Source organism: Panicum virgatum, chromosome 2K (genome assembly GCF_016808335.1).
Source record: "Panicum virgatum strain AP13 chromosome 2K, P.virgatum_v5, whole genome shotgun sequence".
Taxonomy (NCBI): domain Eukaryota; kingdom Viridiplantae; phylum Streptophyta; class Magnoliopsida; order Poales; family Poaceae; genus Panicum; species Panicum virgatum.
Window position 1 is genome coordinate 1,353,079 of NC_053137.1, and position 12,956 is coordinate 1,366,034.

The 12,956-nt window shown below is 47.5% G+C and overlaps 1 protein-coding gene across 1 annotated transcript; it reads right to left on the reverse strand.

Annotated features, from left to right (window-relative positions):
• Nucleotides 1–1,219: 1,219 nt before the first annotated feature.
• On the reverse strand, nucleotides 1,220–4,033 carry LOC120659330 (the record flags this gene model as incomplete). Its single annotated transcript, XM_039937430.1, has 4 exons — nucleotides 1,220–1,817; nucleotides 2,221–2,370; nucleotides 2,482–3,336; nucleotides 3,848–4,033. Coding segments are annotated over 4 exons (1,461 nt in total), but the record flags the coding sequence as incomplete, so codon positions are not given.
• Nucleotides 4,034–12,956: the final 8,923 nt, after the last annotated feature.

Consider the following 12,956-nt stretch of genomic DNA (forward strand, 5'->3'; position numbering starts at 1 on the left):
CGCGCCGGTATCGAGGTACCACTGCTCCTCCGCCTCCTTTTCCGCCCGCCCGAGGTTGACCCCGCGCGTGGTTCGTCGAGCTCGACGTGCCCGCCGCGGTCCTCTGCCTCGGTGTTGATGGCGCAGACCTGCGCCATGAGCAGCGCAGGCTCTTCCTCGTCATCCTGGGCGAGATGCGCCCTCTCCTGGCGCCTTGGCTCCTTGCAATCTCGGGCCCAGTGCCCGATTTTGCCGCAATTGTGGCACCGATCCTTTTCGGCGGCGCGATTGCCGCCGTCCTTGTCGGTCCCCTCAGCCTTCCGCCGCGGTTTGCCGCGCCGCCTGCCGCGCGCACCGCTTCCGCCACCTCCGCGCGAAACAGAGGAGCCCTCCCCCTGCTTCCTCTCGCGCAGGCGCGCCGCCCCACTGCTCCTCCGTGAGCAGTAGCTGGCCGCCGGCGGTCGTGCGGGCGGTTGCCTCCGCGCGATCTTCAACCCCTTGAGCCGCCCGGTCACCTCCTCGATTGTGAGCGTGCTCATGTCGAGCAGCGTCTCAATCGAGAGCGCAATCTGCGCGAATCGTGGCGGCACGACGCGGAGATACTTCGCCACCGCCTCCTCCTCGCCGATGTCGACGCCGACCTGCGCTAGCTGGCTCACCAGTGAGGTGAGCCGCAGCGCGAAGTCCTCGATGGCCTCTCCATCGCGGAACGCGATTGCCTCGTACTCCCGCCTGAGCTGCTGCGCCTTCGCCCTGCGCACGCGGTCGCCTCCCAGCCGCATCGTCTCCAAACTCTCCCAGGCCTCCTTTGCGGAGTCCTTGGCGCCGAGCGGGACGACGTACTCTGTTGGCACCGACTTGAGGATGGCCTCCATGGCCGACTGGTCGTCTTCTTCGTCGGTGGTGCCCGCTGTCACCGCCGCCCACAGGCGCCTTGCCTTGAGCATCACCTTCATCAGCACCACCCACTCGGCGTAGTTCGTGCGGGTGAGCATGGGATACTGCGCGTTGCCGGCTTCCCGCACCGTCTTCTTCACGACGTACGTCGTCTGCCGACCACGCCGCTCCGGGGAACGCCCGCGCCCACGCTCACGATCCAGGGAAGTCATGGCCACCAAGCTCGAACACTCAAGCTCTGAATACCACTTGTTGGCACTCCCTCACCACACTCACTCACTCTTGCAGGTGGAGAAGAAGAAGGGGAGAGGAAGAAGAAGCTCAGGAAGAGCACACACGGCAGTGGAGCTGCTTAAAAAAACCACTGAGCTGCAGCTGCTCTCTCCTTTATACACAACCAAGTCAAGGTGAGTCATTTACAAGGTATGGCCTTACAGTGCTTTGCAGCTTCTAACACTACTTGCTACTGCTGCTGCTACTACTTGCTACTGCTGCCATGCTGCTACTAGCAGCTGCAACTATGCTCACTAGTCTTTGCCGCCCAAATTCAAGTGGCAAGCCACGGCAGGTCAAAGAGGTAGAGCTACTACTACTATAATGAAAGAGAGCAAGCTAGAGCATGGTGATTATCTAACAGTCGATTTGCCACTCGATCCACCAGAGGTTGTAAATCATTCTTCGTGAGGCTCCTTATACCCAGAGGTATACCAAGAGCTAGGGAAAAGATCACGGGTTGTGTTGAGCTCAAGGCATCGTAGTGATGGGGTATTCTCAATAATTTGACACGTCAGCTCAATCAAGCTCTTTGCAGATGAGAATCGCTGGATTGATACTTTCTTGAGATTGGCATGCTGGAATTCTGGAATCTGCCTAATATGTAATGAATCTGCATTGGAATCTTGAGGTGTTGTATCCTGCCCTGCATTATCGTATTCACCTGCCTGCACATAATCAATATTGATGTTACTATCCTCCATTAACCAAATGCTTTAAAGTACACACACATTACAATAAATATTCATTGCATATCTGTTAGCTAGAGAATGACAGAATTAAATACAGCGACTGAAAATGCAACAACAAGTCGCCCTGCGCAGCAGGAGATTTAATAAGTACTACGAGTCTACGATAAGTAAAAGGTTGTGTGTTTGGCATGGTAGTTAATATAATCCATGGAGCCTAATAAATGATAGTGCCTGCACATGAGAAATATAAATCTATGCCATGGCTAAGTAAGTATCATCTGAAAGACAAACCTAACCAAATGATTATGTAGAAGATGTACTGAGATACTCAAAGTTAATTATTTACCATGTAACATCTATGGGAAATTAACATACTTACATATAAGAAGAAAGTTTCCAAGGCCGGACAAGCTTCAAGAAAAGAAACTAGAGAAAAATAATCGTAGCTTTGGAATCCAATGCCAAAAAAATAAATACTCGGGCGCTTGAGGTGGAAGAATTTTCCATGCAACACTGGCGTATTGAAAGTCTGAAAAAATATATACCAAGGTTAATAAATGTTCAAAGGTGTTAGAGAAATAATAGATGTTCCAAGTTCTACTGTATACTCGGAGTAAGTTAACAATTTAGATTTAGATACCTCTTGAGATGATGTCAAGCTAAGGGTTTGAAGCTTCGGCGCGATGGACTGGAGTTTGGTCCGAGCATATTGGATCATGCCAGACCAATATGTACCACACATTCTCATGTACTTCAGTTGCAATGAGTTGTTTGTTAATATTTCAATGGGCGGGCCAGCGAAACAGAACCTGGTAAGATTTGGAGCATAAATTTCTATAATTTGTAGACTTGTGCACGCAAACACCATCAGAATACTAAGCGCCTGCAGATGAGAAGGTATGTTCAAGAAAGTCATCTCATTGCAACTGGTAAGATGAATATATTCCAATGAAACTGTACTGGAGAAAAGACATCCTAGTTCCTCCCCAGTAGTGTGGACATGGCTCAGATACACGCCTTTCAAGCTTTTCAAATAACCAATTCTTAATGTTGGGTGAAAAGCACAAGAGAAGAGAGAAATATACTGAAGCGAGCTTCCAGCACAAGACAAAACTGAACATGGGAAGTTGTACTCTGGACTGTAATCTAGAGGAAGCTCGACAGAAATTTCTAAAATTCCAGATCTAATGGTAGCTTGGAGCCATATGTCAAGACGCTGCGCCGTGATGACTTTGCTGCAATAGCGAACGCCAAGCTTAAGTGTCTTCACCCCAATGCCAGAGTGGTTTCTAATGATGTGGCCAATTCTGTCAAAGTGGTTCTTTGCTGCCTTTTCATATGATGCAAGTGATGTAACCTTGTTCAAACCAAATGTTGTCTGATTAAATGTGAGGTTAGGGAAGCATCTCCAAGAGTGTAGAAATCTATGAGACACACAGGCAGCACGGGCGGCATCTGTTAGTGGTACAAGGGAATGTATATAGCACAATATATCCTGTAACAACAATGAATAAAATGTTGGAAGTTGCTTTTGAAAGTAAAGCCAACTTCAGATGAATTAAACAATAGACAATAATGTTATTCTTAGGACACGGACTTTGCATTGGATGATAACGTACTACAAATGAAGAAAGCTCATTGCCTTATAATATCATTTGAGGATCCCTTTTATTTACTCTGGACCGGTTACTATTATTAGTAGCTTATAAGCAATCAATCGTTCTAGAGCCCATTGCAGCAAAAAGTGAAAGATGTACTTTACGAGTTAAGCTGATTGAAATTGCAGGAGGCGTAAAGCACAGAGCAGAGCAGTAACGTGGTTGAGTTGACCCAAATAAAGTACTTGTTATTACTTATTATTAGTTGACTACCAGTAGTGTGTAAGTTTAGCATCGATACAATGCGCTCTTGCTGGGAGCAAAGATTGGGATTTTTTTTTCTTTCAGCAGAATAGATGCACTGTGAGGAGGGGAAGTGGAGACGAGGGTCGCAGGGGCACAGCAAACCTGTCCTGGCTCGCTGCCGCCTCCAGCAATCCGGCGTTGGATCCAGGCCGCTGCTCGCCATGGGTTCGATGCGACGGAGGACGGGGGATGGGATGGAGATGTCGCCGGCGCAGCCAATCGAGAGACTGCCCTAGTCGCCGCCGTTCCTTTTTCTTGGGGGGATTTCTTCCTTTTCTTCTTCTTCCAGAGAGAGATAGTGTCCAGTTTTTACTGGGCTGGAATTAAAGTCTGTCCAGCGAGCGGCTGTTTTTACTGGGCTGGAATTAAAGTCTGTCCAGTTTACACAGCCCATAAAGCAAACCCAGTTAACCGTAGCCCAAGCAGCCCGAGAAAGCCCCCTACGCTCTGGGCCTGGAGGGCGGTTTTTTCTTTTTTATATTTAAAAAAAATAAAAATTTCAAAAATATATGTCTGTTTTGGAAAATTTCAAAATATACCCGGTTACGCCCTATTGGGGGGCGACAGGGCTCAAATGTAATTTTTTTTTCAAATTTGCAACGAAGTCCCTGGAGTAAAAAAAAGGGGGGGCCTGTCGCCTTCCCAACGGGCGACAGGCCCCTGTCGCCCACCCCAGGGGCGACAGGGGCCTGTCGCCCGTTGGGGGGGGGGGGGGCGACAGGGTCCCCTCCCTTTTATAAGACCTGGCCGCCATATGCCGCCATTCCCTTTGTCATTTGAGCCTAAAAATTCAGAAAAAAAGCTGGAGTGCTTGCCGTGTTGTCACATATTTTTGAAATGATGGAAGGGCACTGTTATTGGGTCACGTATGTCTGGGCAAAGAATGCGACATTTGGGAAACCCGTGATCGCCGTGCTGAGTAGTGGCAACCTGTGATCTCGTACTCGCAGCTAGATACACTATGATTCCTATTTTGAGCTATTCGAGCGTGTAGTCGTCATCATCGTCGGCAGGATCTCGGCCGCTAATTCCTACCGCACCTAACTTGTCCTTCATTAAATCACGGAAAAAAATCACAAGAACTTCCCTTATTTCACGAGCATTATGGAACCCACAAACATAACAAATTCACATCAATAGTACCTATAGAAACAAATGGCAAGTAAATGAGCACAATCATAAACATCGGATACAAATAAGCGGTCTGCAGCTATCTCATTACATATAAACATCAGAGATACAAACATCAGATATATCTAACCACCCCTAGGGCGTCGGACCCTCTTAGCCCTCTGCTGGGCACGGACATGGCCCTCGGAGTAGGTGAGAACATCCGGAGACCTCACCTGTCGCTCAGGACGCGCAAGGGGCCGCGGTGTCTGCTGCTGAGAGATCCCAAGTGGTGCTCCTCCTAGCTGTGAATACCCCAAGACATCGGGGTCACCTTACGCGGCAGGCTCTTCTGGAGTCAAGCTGTCGAAGTCGTCTAAGGTGAAGGTCTCGTTATCTGGTCGAAAGGAGGAAGAAGAAGGTCCGGCGCCCGCATCGGGGTAGAATCCTACGCAAAAAATGTGGATGTTAGCGTACGCTCGTATATTTCGTAATGACATGTAGAAACCAAAATACGAAATATAAACTAACCTGTGTAGACCGGTATCTGTGGCCCTGGTACCATCCCTGGATACGGTCCGCCAACTGGTGCTGTCCCTCTAAACATTCCAGTATGGCCGAACGCAGTAGCTGGATCGTATCCTGTATGTGATATTAGTAAATATGTAGGAACACTTGATCTAATTTGAAGAGATATGTACGTTACCTGCACTTGGGAAGAACTGCGACGTCGGCCCGTGCACAGTCGACGGACACGGGAACGAAGACGAGGCCTGGGACGACCCGTGGCTGTCTTCGTACTGCACACGGCTTCCCAAGTTGTGCACTACCTGACGCAACTGATCACGCTACCTCGACCATGCCTCTGTCTGCTCAAACTGGGTCATTGGGGATCCGGCACGTACCCTCGTCAGGTAAGTCGAGCAGTCCGCCTCCATCATGTTGCAAAGGCGAAACTGCATCCATTCAGTAAAGTTACAGTTAGAAATGCATGAATTATCTTACGAATATGAATATATATATATGATCAAGAGACTCACCGCGCCAGCTAGTGCCTCCACGTGGTGCCGGGCGTAGCCATCCTGAGTCCTCGCCTGGTGTGGCTGCGGGTGAGTGTCAACATAAACCAGACGAGCCCGAGTCCGGGGTAAGTACCAGGTGAGGTAAGCCCTAAAGGAGCTGTCTGTGTGTGGTCCTGTTGGATGGACCAAGTGCTCGTCTGCCTGTTCCCATTGGTCCACCCACGACTGCATCTTGGTGAGCCAATCATCAGAGCACGGCAAGCCACTCCTTGACAACCTACAAAAGTGCACCACGAATAATCGTTAGATTCGACACGAATGTATGAGCCAAGTTCATTCATAATTACCTGTGGTCCTGGCGACTGACAAGCTCCAACGCGGTGGGTACCGGAAACTACTGGCGCTGCCCAAACTGTCTCCTGACTCTCCAGGGGCAATATGCCTCAACCGCGATGTCATAAACCAGGACGGCGGTAGTAAGCCACAGGCTCGCATTCGCGGAGCAGTGCGAAGACAGGCCTGCTGGTGCACGGGTAGCCACAGCCTCTGGGCTGTAAGGCTCCCAGACAACGTCCTCGGACGTCAGCATGTCGAGCTCCGAAACAAACTCAGGATATGCGCGTCTAACCTGCGCATGGGCCCAGGACCTCTGCATTCCGAATAAGTAAAATTAAAAGTACGCTAATGCATCATGTAACAATGAATAACAAAATTAGATTTGTTGCGAACGTACCTGACGCCAAATCCAGATAGTTCCCATAGTGAGCCTCTCGTCCTCCTCATCACCGTACATGGCCCCGTGGTAAGGCTCGTGGCTGACCAGGGGCCGACCAACGGCTAGCCTCTCGTACGACCAAAGCTGTAGCAGTAGTGGGCACCCTGCCAGGATAGCGTTTCCATGTGTCTTCATGCAGCCATCGCAGAGTCCACGGTAAGTGGCTGCAAGTACCGCCTCACCCCAGCTGTAGGGCGGTACGTCCTCGTCCCCATCCGCAATCTCCCGTGCATACGGAAGGAGAATCCTATCGACCGAGTTGCCATGAGTGTTGTTGAACATGATGTAACCAAACAACCAAAGTAGGTACGCCTCCAGCGATCTGGTCACACTATACTCGTCGGCATCCGCAGCCAACAGGGCAGGCTGCATAAACAATTAAGATTAATGGTTTCAACTGACAATGGAACATGTGAATTGTTATAATTAAATTTAAATATGGAATGAATACGTACTGTAAACTGTAGGAACCAGGTCTTCGAAGGACCTGCTGCTCGCGGGTGCGGGTTGATCGGACCTGCTTCTTCCACGCGGTCAACCAGGGCAAAACGGGCCTCCAGGTCATCCTTCCACGAGGCCGCCACCACACGCGGACCTACAGCCTCCCTGACGATAGGGAGGCCGAGGAGGTAGGCCACGTCCTGCAGCGTAGGAGTCATCTCCCCACACGGGAGGTGGAACGTGTGTGTCTCCGGCCTCCATCTGTCAACGAGCGCCGTCAGGAGGGATCGGTCGAGCTAAATAGGCCCAACCTCGACAAGACGGCTCAGAGTCAGTAGACCGGCCTCACGTAACCTGCAAAAAAACAAAATTGTCGAAACAAAGGAATACCGACGAATACATAAGTGATAAACAATAATATTTCATTACATACCGGTCACACCAATCGTGGTGTATAGAGATCGCCTCTCCGGGTGGACGAGGACGTAGCACCTTTAGGGCTCGGTGCTCAACAGCTGCAAAGTAAGACCTGTGGCTCGAGTCGATAACTGGGTCTAGCAAGGAGTCCATCTCCATACCTGCATTCAAAAATATATGAGAACACATATGTAAATATATATTTCATACAAATTGGACACATAGGTACAATAATATTTCATTACATACCTGCAATATTTCATTACTACATATTACAAATAATGAAATACAATTGTGGATCATGACACCGAATGCCTTCCACGAGCAATTCTCGCCGATGCTCGTCTGAACGTAGGAGGTGCTCCATCTCTAGGATTTCTGGAAGGACCTACGTCAGCAGCATCGTGAAGTGCATTCTGAGGACACTTCTTGTAGTTGTGACCCAATACTCCACATTGGCTGCAACGCTTTTGTGCCTTGCTTGCTTCCGACTCGTCCATACCATTCCGAATACGACGTGTCTGACGGCGGCCTTTGCCTTTCTTAGTGGCTGGATCAGGAATAAACATCTTATTCTCATTATCCTGAGTGAAAGGCCCTACAATTCCAATCCCGTATACCTCATGTCCCCAGGTGGATATAGCTGCTTCCTTGCTGAAGTACGGTGAAACAAATACTCCTGTAGCATGGCATATGCAATAACTTTGGCTTCATGTAGGAGCAGAAGGCTTTGCCATCAACTGTAATCAAACTCTCCTGTACCACCCTATCTCTACGGATACCACGACCACTTCTATCCTTGCATAGAACCTCAAATCTATGCTCCATTGTACCTGTCGATATGACGCGGTGCAGTTTCGCCTTTTCAATCTTCTCTTGCATATATTGCGTCACTCTTTTGCAAAACTGAATTTGGGGGTTGCTGATGTTTATGCTTGCAGCCGTGTAACGCTCTTTGAAATACTTCATGCACCCATACATGATGAACTCAACAATTCCCATAAGAGGAAAGGCACGACAAGAACGGATAACCATATTGAAACACTCTGCATGGTTCGTTGTCTGAATACCATACCTTATTCCGTTGGTATCATAAAGGAATGACCATTTCTCCTTAGGTGCACCTCGAATCCAGTGTGAAAATGGCTTCTCAATTGAATCCCTAGCCTCTGCAGCCTGACTCGTGCCTGCTCCTGATGCCCTTACCTTTACTAGCTCTGCAGTCAACTGATCAAGCATCTGCCATAATGTATTGAATTTTCTCTGTTGATTTTGGGTGCACAACCTCTTAAACAGGTTCTTAAGATCCTTGTTCTTGAAGTGGTCATAGAAGTTTGCACCCATATGCCTAATGCACCACCTGTTTTGGACATCGGGCCATAATGGAGGCGTTGTCACAGTTTCACGTTGCAATTTTAGTATTGATTGCAGGATACCTGCATGCCTATCACTAATAAGGCACATATCTGGACGTGCAGCAACAACATGAATCTTCACTCGTTCAAGGAACCAATACCAACTGTCTATGTTCTCATTCTCAACAAATGCAAATGCGAGCGGAACTATTTGGTTGTTGCAATCTACACCGATTGCGGTGAGTATCTGACCTTTATACCTTCCAGTCAAAAATGTGCCATCAATGCAGATCACCGGAAGACAAAACTGAAATGCTCTAACACAAGCACATATGCAAAAGAAGGCTCGTTGCATAATTCTTTGTCCCCTAGTCAAGGCTGGTACAAGGTATGTGTCATAAAAGCTTCCAGGATTTCTAGCAGCAACCTGGGATAACATACGAGGTAGGTTATCATATGATGCCTCGTATGTACCGAACCGCATCTCGAACACCCTTTGTTTAGCCCGCCATGCCTTCAAATAACTGATGGTGTACTGGTAAGTCTGCTCAATGTGTCGAACAATCATTTTTGGCTCATAATTTAGGTTGTCCATAATAAACCCATACATTTACTTTGCAACAAAGTCGCATGATATATTGCGATGCGAGGGAAGAACTTCTGACAGCAAACAAGTGTGCTCTGTGACAATGGAACATTTCTAGTTTGACTTCCATTTTCCTTTGAATGCATGTACTCGCTATGGACATCCAGCATTCACACACTTCACCTCATATTCTTTACTGCCAGACTTTACGACTCTGAATTCTCGTTTCAATGAGATTGCCCATAGTCTCACAGCATCTTTTACAGCTTCAATGTTTTGATATGTTGCACCTTACACTACCTCATTCCCTCTGTACTCCCACTCCTGATTTCGTACATCTTCTGCGACATGACTGCCAAAACCATGCTCCTTCCACTCTTTTGGCAATGAGTACTGTGGCAGAACCGCCTAAATTATCCCGGCTCAAGTGCGTAAACCATCACCATAAAGGCAACATTAGCTTAAACGCACTTCAAATCGAACAAGCATACCCCGCACAAAGGCGAGTCCAGAGATATTACAACCACAATTTTACAACACAGGCATATTAAAGATTACAAACCAGTTCAAAAGATTATTACAAAACCAACTTAAGTAAAACAGTTGTACAAAACATAAGTTTACAATCAGAGTTTAAACAGCGGAAGATAAAACACGATAACTACAACACGTCGCAAAGGTATACCGAGCTAGCCCAAGCCTGGTATCACTCGTCATAGTCATTGCCGGCCGAAGACGTATCCCATTCTACGGACCAGCCAGGAGGCAAAGCGCAAGGATATGTCAAGCTAGCGATCTGATCCTCAAAACTCATACCTGAAAAAGGGTTTCAACAGCAAGGCTGAGTATTCTAATACTCAGCAAGACTTAACCGACAACGGGTATAAGTAGCCCACTTTAACTAGACTATGCAAGGCTTTGTGAGGCTCTGGTTTTCCTTTTTGCTGAAAAGCAATAAAGAGTATGTCCTTACTTTCAAGTTTTAGCTTCAAGATTCTAGTTGATTAACCATTCTATGTAAGCATCTATTAACCAAACATGGTGGAACTTCTAAGCAAGCATCAAGATTAATAAGAATATTGTTGCTCTTATTACTCGGTGTGGCAAAGAGATCAAGCAGTCTCATTTCATCGTGAGAGGCGGACGATTCTGAATCGAAATTCAACCTTGCAAGGGTAACCTAGCACACACGTCTGGAATACCGTCGGGTCATTCCCAAACAACCGTTAACCTTTCTTTCCGGCTTGTGGATAGTGCCACTCTCCCCGACTACAGGGCTCCAAGGCCGAACCTTGTCCCTAGAAGTCGTAGTGTTGCGCAACATATAATAAAACCTATCCCTACTGAGAGAGTGGGAGGTATATCCACTCCCCGGTCCAATCGGCTACTAGGCTTGCCGCGTACCATATTTACGGCATGTGACTAGTACTTTCAAAAACTTAACCAGCACTACCACACACCGCGACCTTAGCAAGTTCATCAACACAGACGGGGTCTCACATAGGACATAATATCGAACACAACCCCGTCCGTCGTCCTTATATTGATAACAGAAGTAAACAAGCAATTCCTATAAAGCTCGCGAGTGACAGGCAATCACTCGACTTTTACCGTTACTATTAGCTTAGCAGATAGTCGAACTCAGGTCTAGTGTTCAGTACATAGGTTCCTAGGATCATGCATCTAGGGTTTCAATTCAAATCCTAAGAACTGTAAATGCACAAGTAAGTAACAACAGTAAATGATAATAATTTGAAATATAGGTTATGTCCGGGGCTTGCCTTCTCGGTAATTGCTAACTATTTCAGCGCTAGGCTCTTCCGAACTTTGGTTCGGGGCTTCAGTTAGTTCCGCAGTGTTCACTTGAGTTTCGAGATCACCTCCGTCAGATTCCGGGATCAGCTCGTACGTCCCGTCCGATAAGGCAGTCGTGTCTATATGCAATGCAAGAACAACATTAAAAACAAACATGGGTAATCGTTTATAGAGTAGTAAATAATAAATTTAACTACACAAGGCATCATGATCAACAGCACAAAAGAAGTTAACTAACTTCACAAAATGAGTGGTGGTGATTTTCCTATACAAGTAAGTCATGGTTTGTAAATAAATTAACAAATCAGAGTACAAATAGTAATAAAATCTACCAAAATTACACTAAACAGAACGTGAACAAAGTAATCTACCCTGTAAAAATCATGCCAAGACATTTAACCATTTAAACACAACAAATCATTTACTACGATAACATCTAGAACAAGCAAGAATTACACAGGTCAAACTAAAGAAGATCAGAAGCTCAAAATTTAACATGAGATCTACACAGGGATGATCTAGCTACTGTGAATTTTTCATGATTTTATCTACATAGAATTTATTCTGAGAAAATAAACAAAACAGACATCAGATTAACAAAAATCAATTTTAACTACTGATCTAGCCATGAACTGAAGCTTAAACTTCCTGGACAAACTAAACTACTCAAAAAGAACATGTCAAAATAAAATCATGATTTATTACAAACAGAAACTATTTACCATAAATAAAGTGTACTAAACAAAGATTAAAACAAATAAATAGCTACACAAGAGAACTGACCATGAAATTTTTATAGCAAAGCTAGTGTTACATAAGTAAACTACCACCAAAATTTCATAGCAATATCAGCTTTCAAGCACCAGATAAGAAAAAGATTAAACATCTAGTATTTCTTTATCTAGTGACACAAAACCATTTATACAGCAAAAACTTGCAACTAAAGCCTAACATATTATGGTTCTACTGCATAGAGCTCTTCAAAAGGATTCCAAAACATCAAGATTTGCTATTTTACGAATTTTCTATGAATTGATCTAGAATTTCAAAGTTCACTGAAAATATTACAAAGCAGCCCCTACTGGCACTATTCATCTGAGTCTAGGCCTATGCAAATAACCCCCTGGGTTTTCTTTCCTTTCAACCCGAGGTCCCTGGGCCGGGTCAGAGAGGGGAGGCGGCGGTTGACCGGCCGTTTCCCGGCGAGGGGCTCACCGGCGGCGAGAGGGGAGGGGTGCGTGAGCTTCACGGGTGCAAGGCGCACCTCTGGGTGGCCTAGGGTTGCGCGGAGGGGCTCGGAAGCGGCGGCTCGGCGGAGCAGGGCGGGTCGGCGGCGGAGGCAAGCGACGGCGAGGGTGCTCCGGTGAGGTTCAGGCGAGGGGAAGTGGCCTGGGAGCTGCGCGAGGTCGAGGCGGTGCTAAAGGTGGGGGCTGTAGGGGTGGAGCGGGTCTGGGGTGGCGGCTCCGCGGCAGGGTGAAGCTCGCCGGCGTTCGGGGTGAGCGGCGGCGGCGTTCTGGGGCGTGGGGTTAGGGAACTGGCGAAAAGAGGAGGGGAATAGAGCGCGGGGCTTCTTGTAGTGCTCAGGCGCGCGAAAGATCGAGAGCTGGGCCTCGGGTTTGGGCTCTCCACGGCGGCGTCGCGGTGGCGGCCGCCGGGGAGGTTCTGGGCTCGGCGGGGGCGCGTGGCGAGG